Consider the following 20,997-nt stretch of genomic DNA (forward strand, 5'->3'; position numbering starts at 1 on the left):
GATGGCTCCTCTAGGCCCTCTGGTCGAGAGAGAGAAGTGTAGTCTTGAGAGGGAGCAGTTGTGAAGAAGCAATTGATGACTTACACACATGAGCATGTGATTATTAAATTGGGAAGCTGGCACAGTTGTAGAATTAGGGAAGTCTGGAGCAGCTTTTTAGTGAGGGAACATCATGACTGAGTGTTGGACTTGTTTTAAAGATTTATTGGCAGTTCAGACAAGAAAGAATGCTCCTGGGAAAGGTCCTGGGTGGAGATGCATATTTGCGATTCCTTCACTTAGAGGTTATGCATTGAAGCTCAGGAATTGATTTATACCTTTGAAATTAGATGATGTGTGAGTAGAAGTGTCACCTGAAGAGGACCAGAGGAGGAACAACATCGACAGTACTGAGAAGCAGGAAGTGCTGGAAAGTGGTTGAGAAGAAAGAGCTCCAGAAGTACGTTATTAGAGTTTGACACAGCAATAGAAAGTTTTACTTCTATAGATGAAATGCAGTTCATTTACAAAAATTTATTTATACACCATTTGAAAATACATTAGAAGGTATTTTAGAGTAAGGAAAAGATATGACTGATTGTTACAGTGAATGCTCACGTACCAAGTGTGGCCTTACGTTTGAGATCCTCGGTGTCCTTTTCTGCCCACCATCTAGTCTTCGTGCTTATTACGAGGGCTTGGACTCAGTGATACACCAAAACCATCCTCATAGTTAGCATTTAGGTCTTGCTTTCTCAACACCACTCCTTGCAGTAAGAAGCCAAGGCTGATATAGCAGGGAAAGGACGTGGTGAGCCTGTAACATCTGCTAGAAAAAATAAGGAAGAACCTGAGTGCTAAGATGAGTGGTGTCAAAAGGACATAGAAGCCAGCTTCCATTGGCTTCCATTGACCAGTTTTGGGGTAGTATGACAGCTACAGAGAATAGTAATGATAACTGATTATAAAGCATGGCATAAAAGTAAAAATCCAGCATTCTGTTTAAAGTACTCTTCAAAGAGATCCAGAGAGAACAGGCAAGACAGAGCACAATCCTGAACTTCTTTATTGAAGAAGGCCAGCTAATAAGTGTGGAAGGAATGGCAGAATGAGAACACTGCTCTTCTCTGGTGCATCTTGTAATCACTGAGAAGGGTGAGCCTTGGTAATGAGCGCTTTGGGAGCTGGTTGGTAGGAAGCAGGTTGTTCTCAGTGTCAGCTCTAGAGCCCCCTGCATTCCTCGGCTCTGGTCAAGTCCTGCATCTTCCCAGGCAGCAGCGTAGCATCTCTGTGATCCTGCCCTCATGGTCATCTCTCTTTCATAGCTTCTTTCTTCTGTCTACTTATTCTGTGTCTAAGGACACAGATTACATTGAGTCCACCCCGAGAATACAAGATCATTTTCCTATTTTAAAGCCAGCTGTTTAGCAACCTTAATTCCATTTGTGTGCCTTGTAACCTAAGATATTTCACAAGATTAGGATGTGGACGTCTTTCAGAAGCCATTGCTTTGGTGCTGTGAGGTCACAGGGAGAAATGCATGCTTATTGCAGTATTAAAAATCTCTAATTCATCTGTCATTTATACCTATACCATTTAAAATGGAAATTAACATGTAAAGCTATAGTATAAAAATAATTATTCATTTAAGTTCATTTTCAGAATGGTAATACCTCATTAATCATAAAAAAACATATCAAGCAAAATGGCAAAAATTTCCATACATTTTTTATTTAAATAAAAAAGTTATTTTTTAGTTGAAGGATAATTGCTTTATAGAATTTTGCTGTTTTCTGTCAAACCTCAACATGAATCAGCCATAGGTGTATGTATATCCCCTCCCTCTTGAACCTCCCTCCCATCTCCCTCCCCATCCCACTCTCTAGGTTGATACAGAGCCCCTGTTTGAGTTTGCTGAGCCGTACAGCAAATTCCTGTTGGCTCTCCGTTTTACACGTGGTAATGAAAGTTTCCATGCTGCTCTCTCCTACATCTCACCCTCTGCTCCCCTCTCCCCATGTCCATAAGTCTGTTCTCTACGTCTGTTTCTCCATTGCTGCCCTGCAAATAAATTCTTTGGTACAATCTTTCTAGATTCTGTATATATGCATTAGTATATGATATTTGTCTATCTCTTTCTGACTTATTTCACTCTGTGTAATAGGTTGTAGGTTCATCCACCTCATTAGAATTGACTCAAATGTGTTCCTTTTTGTGGCTGAGTAATATCCCATTGTGTATATGTTCTACAACTTCTTTATCCATTCATCTGTCGATGGATATCTAGGTTGCTTCCATGTTCTAGCTATTGTAAATAGTGCTGTAGTGAACAGTGGGATCAGTTCAGTTCAGTTGCTCAGTCGTGTCCAACTCTTTTCGACCCCACGGACTGCAGCATGCCAGGCCTCCCTGTCCCTCACGAACTCTCAGAGTTTACTCAGACTCATGTCCATTGAGTCGGTGGTGCCATCCAACCATCTCATCCTCTGTTGTCCCCTTTTCCTCCAGCCTGCAATCTTTCCCAGCATCAGGGTCTTTTCAAATAAGTAGGTTCTTCACATCAGGTAGCCAAAGTATTGGAGTTTCAGCTTCAACATCAGTCCTTCCAGTGAATATTCAGGACTGATTTCCTTTAGGATGGACTGGCTGGATCTCCTTGCAGTTCCGGGGGCTCTCAAGTGAGACACATGTATCTTTTTCATTTTGGTTTCTTCAGGGTACTTGCATAGGAGTGGGATTGCTGGGTCATATGGTGGTTTCATTCCTAGATTTTAAGGAATCTCCATACTTTCTTCCATACAAGTGACATTTGCTCCAAAAGTCAGATCACATTATTGATAATATATTTTTGTGCATCTTAAACTTTCATGATCATGGGGGAATGATCATGACCATTCTTCAGAGAATCATCACTTAAGATTTTGTTTATACTTTCTTTTTCAGCCATAGGGAGTTTATTATATGAATTGGCTGCTGCTTATAAATATGTATAAAGTGGTGAAAATTAAGTTGATTGGCTTGTATTGATTTTGTATTCAAAGGAAACTAGATTCCTTTGGTTGACCAGTACTGCTGATTTTAAGGCAGAGGGGAAATCTTTCAAATTCCAAGTGGGGGTGATGAGAATTCTTAGTTTACCTTCATCCTTATTTTAAAATACATGTCTTGTTTCTCCTTGCTTAATTCTGATGTTTTCTTCCTCCGTTTCCGAGACCCGGCTCTGGGATGCTCCTGTTTGTGTGTGTGTGTGTGTCCTGTTCTCTCCAGTCATGGTTTTATGTTGTATTTGCTTTAATAGATTAGTCAGATCATCTTTCTTGACTCACAAGTAAAGAGAATCTGCAATGAGAAAATCTGAGTGACTGAACTTGAGTGTTTTTTTTTTTAATTTTTATTTTTACTTTCGTTTACTTTACAATACTGTATTGGTTTTGCCATACACTGACATGAATCCACCATCCATACAGTGTAAAAAAATGATTTTGAAATTTGAAGTTCAAATAGGAAATTTTTGTTCTAGAAAGTAGAAATCTGTAGCTAGTATGAGAATGCTACTATTGAACTTTTCTTTTGACACCAAAAACAATTTCAAATGATGCTATCCCAGGCCATTATAGACACCTGGAAATCAATCATACTTTAAACAACACTACTTTTTATTATTTCAAAGTGTTCCTCTAGATTGTCAAGGCACTGCCCAGATGGAGAGCCATAGAGTGTATATTTCTAGCATGACTCTTGCCCTTGAACTCAAGACCGGTAGAGTCAGCTTCCTGTTGGAGATCTGTCTGGATGTCCGTGGACTTTCTCGTAGAACAAGTCCCAAACTGATTTTCTCCTTCCAACCAGCTCAGATTCCCCAGGCCCAAATCTCTGATGTTGTCTTTGACTCCTTTCTTGTAGACTGCACGTCCAGTCCCCTTGGAGATTTGTTTGACTCTGGTTGTGAATGTGTGTCTGGGATTTGACCAGACCTCTTCTTTCGTGCTGGTCCTCGGTGCAGACCACTGTCACCTTTGCCTGGGTTTTACTGCAGGAGCCAGTTAGTTCACCCCTCTCTTTCTGCCCCCACCCCCACCCCATCCCCAGTCTGTTCCAAGCAGAACAGCTGGAGGCCTCTATTGAAACGTGTGTCCTGCGTGGGCCTCCATTCAGACACTTTCCTTCTCACCTGAGTGCCAGCCCCGGCTGTGTGGCTCGGTGCCCTCACCCGTCCCCTCTGCCCTCCATCCCTCAGGCTCGTGCCCCAGGTCTCTCTGGCCACCGTGTCCTCCGCGGCCTCTGCCTCTGTTTGGGGGAACACTCAGCTCCCTGATGTTCACTCATACTCCCAAGTCTCCCAAAGGTAAAGTGCTGGGCCCGTGCTGAGGTGTCAGCTCTTCCTTCTCTATTTCATTTTTAACCCACCCCTTTCACTCTTCAGATGCTCTGTGTCGTAGGTGGTGTTTTTGTCCTATTTCCCTCACTGGGTTTTTACAGTTTCCAAGGTAGGGACTTGTCTTTGTTTGATCACCTACTCACCCTGGTTGCCTAGACTGTGCCTGCCTGGAGCCGATCCGGTTCAGCCGATACGTGCACACACTCATGTGTGCACGTGTGAGGAGCAGGATTGATGTGGGAGCCAGGCGGGCCGAGTGCTGCTTCATTCTGATGAGAAGCCACAGAGTTTAGAAGGAAAGCTCTGTGAAGATAAGTGTCTGATTTGCCTCCTACATGGAGAACCTGCCAGTTGCTGGTACCTAGGAAGGAGAATGAGTGGCGACGGAATGAAAAGTGTAAAGTCATGTGGGTTCATTGGGAGCAAGGCGTCCAGTGGTATGGTTTTTCTGATTCAGGATTATTTTTGTTTTATTTCTGATGGTGGTGGTTTTGTTCAGTTGCTAAGTTGTGTTTGACTCTGTAACCCCATGGACTGCAGCATGCCAGGCCTCCCACTATCTCCCAGAATTTGCCCAAGTTCATGTCCATTGAGTTGGTGATGCCATCCAACCATCTCAACCGTCTCGCCCCATACCATTTCTGGTGGTATCTAGATTATAAAATTTCCAAGATAATTATTATGTTACAGTATTAATACTCTTATGGTGGCAGCGAAGTATAGGCACCAGTCAGTGCTCTCAAAATACTGGCAATATTATTATCCATGGAGGTAGGTAAGTTCAGTTGGTCCTGTTTGACTTAAACTGTTTTACTGAGGAAGACATTGAGACTTTTACACTAATAGTACTTTGGACCAAATTAAAAGGATTTGCTTAATGTCAGGTTGTGGATGAATGAATATTTTGCATTTGACTACAATTGAGCTGTGTTTTTGTATTTGAAATTCTATCCCATAGTAATAAAATATTATTAGAATATTTACTATTATAGACATTCAGCAGATAATGTCAGAATTTTATAAGCTTTCGTTCTCTATGTAGTTTAGTTTATTCCCCTGTGCAGTGTAATATTTTTGTTTACTTCTTAAACCTGAAGCATTTTAATTAATAAAATTTTTTTCTTTTTAAAACTGCACTGTGGTTTATAAGCTCAGATTTCTTAAATTGTACTTGGCCATATAAATAAGCTGTGCATTGCAACTCTGGGTTCTTAACCTTTGCCCTTTGCTATTAGCTTTATGTTTTTTTAATTATAGGAAAATAGAGGACAGTAGGAAAGTCATGACTTAAATGGACTGTTGTTATTATGGTATTCTTTTTAAAGGAAATGAAAAATATTATTTATTTTGTTCAAATCAAGTGAAACAAATATAGAATATCTTGTTACTCTTATTTTACTAAGCATTTAATTCTTTATATGTAATAATGATTTTTCCATTTTATGGATTGATGGTGTGATAGGGTATATATAGTTGTAAGGCATGTGTTCATCATAGTTATTAATATATAGAAAAGAATGAATATTATTTTCAGTGTATACAAATGTGTTACTTGAATAATAAACTCACAGTCATTAAAAAAATACAAATATTACTTCAGCCTCAGAACTGAGGTTCCCTCTATTTTATGAAAATAACCAGAAGAGGCCAGACATGAAAAGGAGCATTTCCATTTTTAAAACCTGCTTCAGTCTTGGCTTCTGACGCCTGTCTCTCCCATAAGGCCGCAGCACTTTATACGGTCTTGTGCTGCCCGTCTGTGCAGACATGTCCGGATGAATTCAGCGTTTAATGTTAAGAATCTTATAACATGCCAATTTGATTTGTAGCCCTTCATATCATAGAATGCTAATTAAAATCATATTTTTGCATATGTCATGGCTTTCATGCACATATGCAAATAGATTCTGTTGCCTTTCAGCTATTAGTAATTAACTTTATGAAGGACAGCTGTAATACATAATTAACAAAAATGTTTGCAAGCCCTTTTACATTGAAAGTTACAACGGTAAATTTTTATTTTTTCGCTTATCAAGAGAGCTCTTTTAGTCTGATGCTTTGGAATGAGATCTAAGTTGTTTTAAACAATCACACGACATAATTAAATTGTGTTGTACTATATTCAGTAGAAGAATGGTGCTGTATGCAGTGGCTGCTGATTCCTGTCCATTTCATATTTATGTCAACAAAATTGAATTAAGTGATCTGATTTGTGTGTAAAATAAGATAGCATGTCGGGTAATACTTCTTGTTTGTTTTAGTTATTGATATCTTCTGGGCACTTAAATACATTTTTTTTGCATGTGTTGCAGACAGGGTAAACATCTATATCATTTTAAAGAACCTCTCTTCAAATCATTACCATCTTCTTAAGGAAGCTTCTTGAAGGCTATTCATTTTCTCTTTTATAGTCCCTTAAATATTTAATAAAGCGACATTTTCTCAAACTCATTTCATGATTGAAGTGTGGGATCGACTCAGGGGCAGGGCGTGTGATACTGAGGTGTTAGTTTATCTTTCTTACTGGCAGTGAAGACAGTGACTGAAGAGCTAAAATCATTGGTTGGGTCCTTGTTCATATACACAAGTGAGAAAATGAGTCAGTGAATGAAGTGCAGTTACTTCTTTTGGTTTTCTGGTGTTGCGGTACACCCGTCTGTATGCAGCTTTCTGCTTGGAGTGCAGTGCCGTGTAATGTGCATTTTTCTGTTACAGCTATGTATATTTATAAATATATATATCCATGTCATTTTTAAAAAATTTTGCACATGTTTCTAGTAGAGACTTATGTTTTAGTTCTGTAATAACTTTCTGTCGTTTTTTTTTTTCCAGGGTTGCATTTGTTATGAAGAAACACTTAAATACTCATCTGTTAGGCAAACATGGAGTTGGTACACCAAAAGAAAGGTAATTTTCATCCATTTAAAATAATTTGATTACGATAAGTATATCTTCGTTTTAGATTTTATTTAGTGAGGTGACTCCTCGAGTTTTATCCAGTCAGTTTGTCATGTTTTATATAAGTGGTACTCTCATGTTGAATATCATATATTACGCCATTCTCCCATAAAAATTTCATGTAGCATTTTAATTTTAGAAAATTTGATCTAAACATATTGGAAGAGATTTGAAGGATTTGATTTTTTTTTTATCAATTTGTGGAATGACCTTGAAACAGAAGAGTTAAATTAAAGGGAGTCAACCTCTGTGAATGCATTAGAATGAACTAAAATAAATATGTAAAACCAAACTATTGAACTTTGTGTATTTTTTTCGAGGTTTTAAAATGACATTTTTGAATTCTCACTTAGAATTAAACATTGCTGATTTGAAAAAGAAATACATCTTGTGTCATCCCCCAAATAATGCTACGGTTGCCATGTCATGAAAAATAACACTACAATTACGATGTCATCAGCTGCCAGGTTTCCTTTCTTCTTGCTGCTGTGTCATAATTAGCTGCATCTCATAGGCTGAATTATATTAGGTGAGCTGAAACATCGCGGTGTCAGCCCCCAGGCGAGCCTGGCTGCTGCTGGAACTTGCCGCTCCTGCAACACTAGTGTGAGCAGCCTCACCTGTAAGGACCTAGTGGGCTTCCGACTTGGCCCAGATCCTCAAAGACAGCATGTGAAATCCTGCAGATGCTCCTTTAGACTTTTGTGTTCAATACGGTTGTAAAATGCCAGTCATGATACTGTTTGTTCTGTCATATTGTAGCCTATGGCTTCTTCTGCCATATTTGTAAATATTTAATAAATTAAGAAAAATTGAAATACTCATCTACATTTTCTATATTCACAAGAAATTTAACTGGACTTTTCTATTGTTGGCATATTGTTTTCTTAAGCATTTTGGTTTGGACATGTCTACTATGTCAGAATATTGGAATGTTATGCATGCCTACTTTCTTCCTTTTGGTTTCTCATACTTTTCTTTGTCACATTATATTTAATTTGAGACAAAATTTACGTGTTGGAGAGATCCTGGATGCATTATTCTTGAAATTTGAAAAATTTTTTATTATTTAAATTGTAATTTTGGACTTGTCAAAGTTATGTTTTATAAGCACTTAAGAAACAAAACATCTGTAGTTATTGTGTTCTTGTTGCTTTCACTTGCATTATCTCGTTAATTGTATTACCATATTGTGGTGGTTTAGTTCTCAGTCATGTCCACCTCTTTGTGACTCCATGGACTGTATCCTGCCAGGCTCCTCTGTCCATGGGATTTTCCAGGCAAGAATACTGGAGTGGGTTGCCATTTCCTTTTCCAGGGGAACTTTCTGACCCAGGGCTCGAACTGGGGTCCCCTGCATTGCAGGCAGATTCTTTACTGACTGAGCCACCTCGGAAGCCTATATGACTATATTAGTGGTGCATTATTTTTCTAATATTACAGAATTAAAGACAGATTGAGGACTATACAATATCTCATAAATAGTTAAGTGTTGGAGTTGTTATTTTTCTGATTCCAATTCTAGTGTTCTTCCTCATGGTGATTATTATATTTCACACTGATAATCTTTACATACAGGTACTTAGGGTATTTTATTCACAAAACAAATTTGAAAGAAAACATTCAATCTAGATTGCATGATAAAAATAAAATATTTCCCTGCTGTATAACCAGTATATATCTTGAACTCAAATGTATCATTTTGGTTTTTATTTAGGAATTTAAAAAGTTTGAATATATTTGTTCATACTGTTTCATAGTAATGAAAAGTTCATCGCCTTGTACATATATTTATCCTGCAGGCACCTTAAGAATAGTAGGTGTCTTCTTAATGTGATCCTGGGTGTTTGAAAATTCCAGCTGTGCTCTTTGGTTTTTCCATTTGCCTTTTCCTGTGTATTCCAGGATAGCTCTCTGTTACTTCCCTTCATTTCAGTCCCTGATACACAAAGAAAGGATAAATAGAGGCAAGAGAAGGAATCTATGTCTTTCTCCCCTTTGAGGTATATTAAGCTTTTTCTCTAACATTTACATGATTTTTGTCCTAAAATCAGGAGGTGAGTCTCAAATGGGAAGGCATTCCTCATCTTCTATATCATTCCCTCCTAAGTAGTCTGACTACAGAGTTCCTCTCAGCTCAGCATTAGATTGAATTGTTTTTCCTGCTGAAATTCATGTGTTTGAGCGGGCCTCTTGTTTATAGTATCTGCTTATCGATAGGGGAGTCCCTCTTCTTGCATAGAGAGGCTGAGTTGGAATGCCAGGGCCTCAGCCATAGCATAATTTCCCAACAGATGTCCATGGCTGGAGAAAACTTAAGATGTAAGGAGCAGAATCTAGCCTGATGGATGCCAAATGCTCCTTCCTTCCAGTGCGCCTTCCACACCTCCGTGGAGAGGGAATCAATGCCTTTAATAGTCTTAGGAAACAAAGAAACTCTTTACCAGCATGTTCAACCATCTCCTTGGGCAGAACTGTTCTCTCAATTAAGTTAAACATTTTTTCTTACCTATTTAAAACATTAATGCCTTGCTAGAGTTTTGCAAGCTTGCTCTATTTTAATTTCTCTAGGACAATGTAATCAGTTTACTCTTTTTATGTTTTGAATTTGATTCTCCCCTCTTATGTGTTGCATATTATGGCAAATAGTAATAGAAGTTAGCTAAATAGGCTGTGACAATTAAATTAATAATGCATTTTGTTTGCAAGTATTTAGGCTTTGTGCTTTGACTGATATATGCAAAAATGATAATTTATTACAAATAAATTCATATTCTTGCACTATTGTTTGATGAATTAATAAATTTTGTCAGCGTGACTGTCATTAGCCACAGAAAAATAAATAATTTCAAATATATATTTTTTGACTCCAGGAAACACCTGAGGTGATTGCTTGTATAAGAGCAACTTTTATATTCTTAAATTTGCCTGAACTTATTTTAAGGTAGTATATTACTGTATTTTAGAAGTCTCGTACACTTAAATATAAACAGCTAAATACAGCTACATTCAGTTCACATTCCAAAATAATAAGCTGATTAATTTGCAAGTTCATTCTAAAGTATTCCCTATTTTAAATAAGTAATTCTCTTTATAATATAGTAAGCCAGAGTAGCTTTATGACTCTTTGAATTCACTAATAGTAATCTGGAAAACGAGCTTATCCACAATTATCACAATTGAAAGAGCCATAATAAGTATGTCTTATGTGAAAGCCAGGTGCATATTACAATAGAAAGAGATAGCATTTGTAGTTCAGCACTTGGAAATCAGCTGGGCTTTGAATGACTATGGAGATACGAGGAGAGGAAACAATTCACTCAGAATTTCTGAGTTGATAAGTGGCTTTTGTGGTGTCTGGGACAATATCAGAAAAGATCTGCACTGGCAGTGTCTCAGAAAGGCTCATGTGCTCCCGAAACCAGCTTTTCCAGTAGAGGATTTTAAACTGGACGTGGACATCAGAGACTCTAGGAGCTAGGTAATGTTCTTGTTTTTTCAGGTTACTAATGAATATCTAGATTGAAACTTTAATATTTTTTCAATGAAGCAATTTTTGGAGGAGTCTATGCATATTCTAAGTCTCAGATTGTGCCTAATTTTTAGCCCAGCTGTTGGGTATGTTCAGGCCCCCAGGGCGGGCCCAGGGCTCGCCAGTGTTTTTGTTCAGGTAAATGGGTTTCCCTCCTTTAGATGGCTGAGCCATAAAATTTTTCCCGACTTCTCTCCATCAGACGTTTGGAACTTGTGGTTAGGCATCTTTCTTTTAACAGTATTTTGAGCTTACTGATAAAATCTTTCCCCAAACTCTTATATGGACCAGATATTATCTAGTCTGAGCGTGGGATAGACATACGGCAGCCCTGATATTGGCTCTAATTTGCCATGAGTCATTGCTACAGGGTCCTGTGGAGTCTGTCTTGTCTCCTTTATGGAGAACTTTCATATTTATATGTTAAAATTGTATGGAAGCATCATCATTGTTTTGTGTCTTTCAGTTTAGAGGGGCTCACCCTTTTTCTTGAAGCGTGAAAATATCATCCAAAACCCAAACTTTCTTGGAAAAAGTGTATGTACGTGTACATGCAGTTTTTATTGAAACTTTGCCAGTGATAGATACTGTGGGTTGACTAGGTTACTTCTAAATGAGAGAACACTACCTTTTCTAAAAACTCTGAATTGGACGTATTTCAGTTCAGTTCAGTTCAGTCGCTCCGTCATGTCCGACTCTTTGCGACCCCATGAATCGCAGCACGCCAGGCCTCCCTGTCCATCACCAACTCCTGGAGTTCACTCAGACTCATGTCCATCGAGTCAGTGATGCCATCCAGCCATCTCATCCTGGGTCGTCCCCTTCTCCTCCTGCCCCCAATCCCTCCCAGCATCAGAGTCTTTTCCAATGAGTCAACTCTTCGCATGAGGTGGCCAAAGTACTGGAGTTTCGCTTTAACATTAGTCCTTCCAAAGACATCCCAGGGCTGATCTCCTTCAGAATGGACTGGTTGGATGTCCTTGCAGTCCAAGGGACTCTCAAGAGTCTTCTCCAACACCACAGTTCAAAAGCATCAATTCTTCGGTGCTCAGCTTTCTTCACAGTCCAACTCTCACATCCATACATGACCACTGGAAAAACCATAGCCTTGACTAGATGGACCTTTGTTGACAAAGTAATGTCTCTGCTTTTGAATATGCTATCTAGGTTGGTCATTACTTTCCTTCCAAGGAGTAAACGTCTTTTAATTTCATGGCTGCAGTCACCATCTGCAGTGATTTTGGAGCCCCCAAAATAAAGTCTGACACTGTTTTCACTGTTTCCCCATCTATTTCCCATGAAGTGGTGGGACCAGATGCTATGATCTTCGTTTTCTGAATGTTGAGCTCTAAGCCAACTTTTTCACTCTCCTCTTTCACTTTCATCAAGAGGCTTTTTAGTTCCTCTTCACTTTCTGCCATAAGGGTGGCATCATCTGCATATCTGAGGTTATTGATATTTCTCCCGGCAATCTTGATTAGGTAGACTCAAATTTTTCCTACTAGGAAAGATTCTGTTCATAATGTGAGATGAATTCCTGTTGTTGTCCCGTTATTATCCATTTTAAATAAGTAACTTGCCTTTTGGCGAAATTGGTATTGCTTGTGTTTTCTTTTCTTAAAGGATCAGCTGTTTTCCTTACTGTTTATTCCATGTGAATTTCTGTACAGTACCTTCTGTTTTCTATCCTAGCACTGAAACAGGCAGTTGATTCTCAGGGAAGCGCGCTGAGATGTTTCGTCCCGTGTTGAGTGTGCTTCCTCTCATCTCTGAGCCGTGTTCTTTGTAGCGCATGTCAGTCACGTGTCTGTCACTCAGGCCCACTCTCCAGTCACTGTTGTTGATTGGTCTCCCCTCTCAGTTCTTCTTTTAATCAGTGGTTAGTGAATTTTTTTTTTTTAATGAGGCCCAATTTTGGAAAAATTAAGTGTCTATGGGCTCCTCTCTGCTTTAAAAAATATTTATACAAGAAATAATTCTGTTGCGCCAAAAATGGAAGAAAAACATTTCAGTTCATTCCATCTTGGATTGCTTGCTTTAACGAGTGGGAGGTTGTTCTATTTGAGTGACTTACTATTGCTTCCGCATGAGCCGAGGACACCCTTTCTTCTGCCTTGTCCCATTTCTCCTCCTTGTCATCTGTAGACAGTGTCTAGTGTATAAATAATACCCTGTGACCATTTAATACTATTTTATTTAAGGAAGTTGGATGGAATAGACAGACAACCCTGCTAAATAATTACACCCATGTGGGAAGATAGATAGAAGTCACATCATTTACTCAGGGTTGTTATTTTTAGAAAACTTTCTTCTGTGTTTTACTGACTTAATCTGACCATTTATAAACGTTCATAAGGAGATGAGTATATATTTTCCACCAAAGTTATCTCGTTAGTACTTGGGTAGTATTTCTAAATTAAATGGGCAATTTAGATATTCTGTGATTGCCTTATGACAAATGTTTTCTTACTGAAATGGGTATATTCTAGTTCCTACTTCATAAATTTTCGAGGTGAACATTAGCAAAAGTAAGCATCACTGGTGAGAATATTGGGGTTTCAGCTTGTCATGTGTGTGTGGAAGTTTCCAACTTACTTTATAGGGAGGGGTGTTTGGGCCAAGTCGCAGATGGTTCTCCTGACTCATCTGTGAGGGGACAGAAAACCCCCTTCCTAGCTGGTAACTCCTTTGGGCTCCTCAGTTTCCATGAAGCAATGTGAGCCCTACTCCTCCTTCAGCTGCTCAACTCAAAGCCTTGTGGAGTATCTTGATACTATGTGTTTGTCTGATAGATTAGTTTGCTGTTCTGAGTAAATATTCCTTCCACTCATTTCTCCTGACTGGACTTTGAGTGGTGTCCTTCCATCAGGACAGCCGCTTACCTTCATCCCATTGTGTCTGCTTTCCACCTCCAGTAGCATTTTGACTGATTTTGTAGTTAGTTTTTACGATAATGACAAATCTCAGAATGCTTTGAGAAGTCATGTCTTTATTGTAAAGATGTTGCTCAACGTGCTGCTCTTGGACATTGATCGTATCTTCCTAGTGAGATGGTTGGGGGCAGTTTCGTTCCAGTCTCTCTTTCAGGAAAAGGTGTCCTTTCTGAACCAACTTGTCATTTTGGCCTTAAGTACTATCAACTCATGTGTATAATTGAGTTTTCTTCCTTATGTTTACTTCTAGAAAGCTCAGTGCCAAAGTTGTAACTCATCTCCAGAAAGTAGGATGGACTTCATGGAATGCATTTTATTTACTACTGTTATTTCTAGTTTCATCTTTTTTTCCCTTATGGGAAATTCCCATTTTATGTGAGTGGTATATTTTAACAACTTCATATAAATCAAAGCTCACATAATTCAAGGGAAGTTTTGCAACAGGGATATTTGTGAGGTAGGGTCAGTATTTGTCTGGGAGGATGCGGTCTCCAGCCTTGTGCTCTGGGGGCATTGTGTCCAGCGGTGCATAGCCCTGTGATGAGACTTTAAAAACTATCCTTGCGAATATAGTGCACTTTAAATGGTGCTTTTTACTCTTCAAGATTGTCTTTTATTGTGAGGAATGCTTGCTCCTAGAGTGTGCTGAGCAGACATGGCATGTCCTCCCCTGCCAGAAAAGGGAGGGTTGCTTCGCTTTTATAGCAGGGTCCTTGCTCTTTACTCTGTCAGAGGTAACTGCTGCTCATGGTATGTCACAGCTGTGCTGGTAAAATACCATGTCTACTACTCCGGGGGAAATTCTCCCGTTAGTAGGGGAGAAAGCCTAGGTGTTTGAGTATATGCATGCTGCAGAGATATAGGACTATTTTCTACTCTTTCTAAGATTCATTCTTTAATTTTAAGCTAACATTTGATTTCTCTCTGTGTGTTTTATTCTTGAACATTGAAATAGACATGAGTATTATATGAGTCTTATTCTTCAGAAGATATTGTAGGTTTGATTCTCCCAGTCAACATTGACTACATCTACTGCAGTTGTGTTCCAAAGTTGAGCCGGCCTGTCGTGTTTGCAGATCATACACCCTCTGGTCTCACGCCCCGTCGATTTGGCTTGACGGACTGAGGCTAAGGATGCAGGGATGATATACCTGTAAAGGGAAGGGGGAGTTTTATCAGGTGGGAGGTGCTAGTGCAGGAGTGCTTTTCCTGAGAGTGTCTGGGCCAGCTGTTGCTTTAGGACAGGCCTTTCTGAAGGGGCGCCTTTTAAGGGAGGCCCCTAGTGAGGTGCATGTGAGCTTGGCTGCTCCTGCTCTAGTGTGTCCTGGGGCTGGGGGGAGGGGGTGGGCAGAAAATGAACAGGTAAGATGCCTGCTTGGCGCTGTTTAGGAGGGGAGCACAGGTGGGAGTATTCCTTCAGGGTGACGATGGAAGGGGTAGTGAGTTGGAATCCAGCGGGAGAGAACCAGGAACGCTGTGCCGGCGTCTTGTCTCGCTCCACACAAGGGGAAGCCAGCAAGCCTTTGGCGTGGAGCTCAGACCTCAGGGAGGATTCTCGGGTCACATCGCAGAGATGCTTCCTGGACCCTTGCCCGCTTCCCCTGGTCCAGCTACTCCCCTCAGTGCCAGTCGCCTCTCCTCATTCATACTTCAGAGCTTGCCTGCAAATAAGCCCTGTAGTCATTGGTTTTACAGGCAGATCTTGTTTCCCAGTGCTTGGTAAATATTCCATTTCTTACAAATTAAAGGATTGTGGCCACCCTGTGGCAAGCAAGTCTTATCAGCTCCATTTTTTCCAGTAACATTTGCTTACTTCTGGTTTCTTTGTCGACATCTGGTAATTCTCACAAGATTTTAAACTTTTATTATTGCTTTATTTTATGTTGACTTTGGATCAGTGATCTTTGATGCTGTTACTATGACATGAAGGCTTAGACTGATGGCTAGTTTTTAGCACTCAGTTTTTAGCAGTCAGATATTTTCTAGACATAGTGTTATTACATACTTAACACAGTATAATGTAGTGTAAGCATAACTTGTATATGCACTGGGAAACTGAACAATTCCTGTGACTCCCTTTCTTGCTTTATTGCGGTGGTCAAGAACGAAAGCCGTGTATTTCCGAGGAGGGCCTGCATTGTGTTAGACACGGTCTGTTTCAGCTCTGCACCCTACTTCCCCCTTCCTCTGTGCTTTTGTTCTTCCTGCCCTCATCACACTGCTACCATGTTTCTTTTATCCTGATTGTCAATCTAAGTCACTATTTTATTTCAAGCTACAGTATGAGGCGCTGGCCTTCTAGGAGTTTCTTCCTTGTTTATTCCATCTCTAAATTGTGTTTATTTTTTCATCGTATTCCTATGGAACTTTGCTGAATAAAGAATATGTACATACACAGTGACTCAGTGGTAGAGAGCCACCTTTGTATGTGTGTGGGTTCAATCCGTGGATCAGGATGATCCCCTGGAGAAGGAAATGGCAACCCACTCCAGTATCCTTGCCTGGGAAATCCCATGGACAGAGGAGTCTGGTGGGCTACAGTCCATGGGGGGAGTCGGGCAAGACTTAGTGATTAAACAACAGCATATATATACATATATATATATATAAACTCCATCTCCCAAAGCAGAAACCCAAAAAACTATAATGATACTGTGTATAATTATGTAATCTAGTACTAGTTCATTGAGTTACTACACCAGAAATGTATGATTTAGTAATGAAAATCTTTATTAAATGAGGAATGCCTCCTTTTTCATTCCTATATACAAATAAGATAAAATTGAATTCTGCAGAGAAGGTGAACTATACCTTTTCTAGTATGAATGTTCTAATTGTTTTTTCATATGTTAGTACATTGTTGCTTAATATGACAAGCTAATTTTTAAGGATTTTTGTGGGGCTACCATTTAGTTTAGTAGTTCAGTCAGATCTTGGGTATAAGAATACCTGCTCTTTTAACTCTCTTTGAAGTCAGTAAGTGATCCCCACGATGATCAATCAAATATGCTAAGTGTTCAGAAGGTAGGTGTTTTCCCTTGGCAGGCATCTAGAATATTTTTGGCCATTCTCTTCTTTTATTTCACTTAAATTGCTTTTAGAACACTGGGGCTTATACATCTGGACTCTGACTAAAATATGCCCTAAGCTCTTATCTTTAATTCCCAGTCAGCACCAGAATTAAAGAGAACAAAGGCCTATATGTTCACTGCAGCCTTCAATTATGCTTAATTACCAACTTTCATACAGTTTCATTATACAGTACTGACTTCTTGTGAGACTTTCTTTATATTCATGATGTCTTGGTAGTTGCATATAAAAGTCCAAGTTTAAAATTTTTCTGAGGAATTTTCAGGAAACTTACAAGCTTTCTGAAGTAATTTTGGTAAAGTTGGATCAAAGCAATTTGGTGATCCATTTTAACAGGTGAAAAACAAGCAGTTTACATTTCATCATGCCACAGAGCACTGATGGGAGAAATCGAGGGTTTACCTGGTATTCTCCAAGACATGTCCCTTCAGACCAAGGGCTGCCCCCCAGCCCTGTGCTGCCCTCTCCCTGGCACTTGGAGGGAACAGGCAGGCAGCCACGCCCCTTATGAGGCAGGTCGGCCTCCTGGGAACACCAGCCGTCTGCAGAACGACTGCCTTCTGTTTCAGCAGGCCCTTCATTCCCTTTCAGAACCGTCATGATGCCCACTGATAGGATCTGAGACACAAGGCTGAATCATATGAAGTCAACACTTACGTTAAAAACCATCAAATACTGGCAGTTTCCTATGAGGCAAACCTAATTCTATTTAGAACTGTTTCTGAAATGTGATGTTACTATCAAAATCTGCTTTTCAGGGAAGTAATAATTTCCATTGAGTTTTAATGTAATCCTATTCTTGCTTTTTTTAGCGACAGTGAGTGATTCCCTTATGTAGTCTGTGGGCATAGAAATTGGGTCGGGCACAAGGAAACCCATCTCACCATACTTTGTTCACTGTCTCCACTCCGTGTCCACTGACAGCCACGTTGGCATGCCTTCTAGGCCTGGGCCAGCTGCATTTTCAAAGCCCAGGTTTTGTCTCATTCCTGCCCTGGGTCTGCATTCTCTGTAATCTCTTCTTACTCCTAAGAAGACTGATGTACAGTTTAGCACATTCTGCTTTGTTTCTCTTTATTCTTTTAAACTACCGGGTCTGAGCCCTGGGTCCACACAGATGGTTTCTTGAGGGCTATGGTTTCCAACTGTCCTCCTTTTCTCAGGCTTTCAGAAGGTGATTGATCTTCAGTGAATATTGATAGATTTAAGATATTAAAATTCTCCTTGAAATTTTCCTTTTTTAAGATGGACTTTTTCCTAACTGGTGTAACATACGATTTATAGTCACATTTTAATAAAAGTATTGCAAAATAGTGTATGTAACTGTCTGTGGTCCTGCCTGTTAATTGCGTCAACCTCAAATGCATTCTTCCTGAGTCACTGTGGATTTATTGTCTTCTCATTTGGGAGGCCCAGGACACATGTTCTCATTCCTCAGGGTTATGGTGACATGGACATGGATTTATAGTTATACGAGTACCAAAAAAAATCATACTATATATAAACACAGCATTTTTTTTTAGCATAATAAGTACTTATTATTAGATAAAACGTATTAAAGAAATTTTTAGTTGCTGAGGTTTAAACCATATTTCTGTCTCTTTTTTCATGCTAATCTGGTGCAGAAAGGGATTATGGGAAATAGTATATTCAGTGGAATATATATGAAGTTTTTAAAAAATTATACACAAATTTTCTTTGAAGCTAATTAAAACAATAATTTCCCCTTTCATTCTCACAGTGCACTGTAATATTGAGAATTTTTTTTCTCATTTCACATTTATAATTAAATAATAATGGATATGCCATATATTTTTGGCAACTAGGAAGTAGCAGTCTTATGGCTGGATATGTGGTCTTTAAAATTTTATGCTTTCCTTTTTCTAAAAAAATATTGTTGATATGATAATCAGATTTTGAAGATTAGGAAAATTTCTAACAAAAGAATTAACCCAATGCGTATTATTTATTAGTACTCATAGTAGTAGCAATATATGAACATATTTAAAGTTTCAGTGAATTTTTGGTTTCTCTCTTTCTGTTAAACAGAAATCAAAAACTTTACATGGAACACTACTGTGTAAAACCAGTAAAAACCAGATGCTCTGTCTGAAGCCGCCAAGGAGTCCAAAGACTCCATCAGTGGTGGGGCACCTTCTCTGTGTCTCAGAGAAGCCTTAGGCTCCTTATCAAACTAAAGAGAATCTCTACACACAGCACTCCTTTACTTGTACACTAAGCCATTGATGTTTGCAGCTTTCACCTTTACAGTATTGTTGATCCCTAAGTGACGAGACGCTGGTGTGCTCGGGAGCTCCAAGCCCGAGCTCTTAATTTAGCTGGAATGCGGTCCCGCCTTCAGGCCTCAGTGTGCTCGGCTCATCATAGCTGTCTCACGTCTCTGGAGAACATAAAGACCAAAGCAGGTTAATCAAACAGATTAACGTCTGGATCTGATGGAAATAAAAGAAAGAATGATAAAAATGTCAGAGTGTAGTCACTCTGAGCTAGAGATACATGATAGGACTGAATTAAAATCTGGAATGTAATGTTCTAGTTCTGATGTTCAGTGGAAAATTCACAGATGTTCATTCTCTTATTGAGTGAATAAATTTTAAAAATGGGGCCACAAATGGACCAATGATGAGCAGAATTTATTTGGCCCAATTTTGTGCCCTGAGGTCTGTGTAGTGAGACCCTGGTCTGCCACATTCAAACAACCCACATCATGCTTGATAGGCAACAGAGAGAGTTGGCTTTAGAACCCTCTCTTTGGTTCTCTAACCAGTACCTGAAGTAGCCATTCAGTGAAGGAGGAAAACTTGATAAGAGTCTTGAAGAGATGGCTCTCTTATTGGTAATGTTATGAATGGAAAACATCAACAAAATTGTCAATTCTTAGAAAACCACTAGTCTTTAAAAATTCATCTGAAATTATAGTGGGAAACTATTAATTCATGTGGCTATCAACTCACTTTTTATTATGAGAAAAGTTTGACTTGGAGATTTTAGTGGTGATTTCCCTTGCGTAAGTTTAGCCTGGCAGTGGAGGGGGCGCTCTGCTGACCCTGCCTTGGATGAGTGCTTGTTTCCTAGTGAAGCCGTTCTTAGAGAAGGTTGGGAGCCAACAGCTGTTCCTCTGATGGAGCCGCCATCACAAGAGGCGCGTCTCTGGAAGGACCACTCCTACCTGCTAGGAGTCGTGGTCAGCCCCCGGCAGTGTCTGAGAAAGAAGTTGGGCTGAACTCTATCCAAGGAAATGGAGACCTTTCATCCCAAGATGAAGCGTGCTACTTTCAGTCAGAAATAGCTGCTTCTTAGATGCCCCTTTGTTTAAATGGCTGCGCTCTGCTTTTCCATTCTTTTTCTCAGTGTTCACCACTGGTTTTACCTGGCTCTCAGCTCCCTTATCCAGTGACTGAGGTCATGGCAGAACGTGCTGGGACCTTGCCGAGTGTGCCTCCTGTCCCCGTCTGCAGAGGCCTTCACGGTCTCCCTCATCTCGTCCTGCCCATGGAGACAGGGTGCGTGACACCGAGAGCGACGCTCTGAAATAGAATCTAGTGTTTGTTGGAAGAACTCATAGCTTTGTTCATGATTTTAAGCTATATTTATAGAATCACTGAGATTCTAAAGGGGTTACTTAATTTTTTTGGACACGTTACCACCTTTTATGAGGGAAGGTATATTCTACGAGGCTTTCTAAAGGTCTCAGTTCATATGCCTTGCAAATGTCAGCGGCTTACTATATTTAATTTGCCCTAACATCAGGTAGCTTATTGTAGAGTAATGCAGTATTTTGGATTTTAAAGAGAACTTTACATTTCATAGGTATAAAACCAGTTTCAGAGAGACTTGACCTAGACCATCTAGATATTCAAAATTTTGACAGTAAAAAGTGGTCTGTGTCTCTAAATTCTGTAATTTCTTTGCATCCTTCTTTGGGAACAAAGAATTGTGATTCCATTGTTCTCTCATAAAGCTGTGCTCTTTCACGACTGGTCTTTCATACTTTTGCATGTAATGCTTAGTATCTTCTCAACATCTTTAATCATAAAAACTGGTGCTTAAATATGTACAACTTAATGTAGCTATGAAAAATAAATTCTCCCTCCTTTTCAGGTGCT

At 39.4% G+C, this 20,997-nt stretch overlaps 1 protein-coding gene across 1 annotated transcript in view; it reads left to right on the top strand.

Moving 5' to 3' along the window:
* Positions 1-20,997, top strand: part of ZNF407 (zinc finger protein 407) — a 382,383-nt gene that overhangs the window by 142,277 nt on the left and 219,109 nt on the right. Inside the window, exon 4 of the mRNA XM_040264363.1 lies at positions 7,190-7,264. Coding sequence (XP_040120297.1) covers positions 7,190-7,264 — 75 coding nt within the window. The remainder of the gene's footprint in view (positions 1-7,189; positions 7,265-20,997) is intronic.

This window comes from Oryx dammah, unplaced genomic scaffold (genome assembly GCF_014754425.2).
Source record: "Oryx dammah isolate SB20612 unplaced genomic scaffold, SCBI_Odam_1.1 HiC_scaffold_22, whole genome shotgun sequence".
Classification (NCBI taxonomy): Eukaryota; Metazoa; Chordata; class Mammalia; order Artiodactyla; family Bovidae; genus Oryx; species Oryx dammah.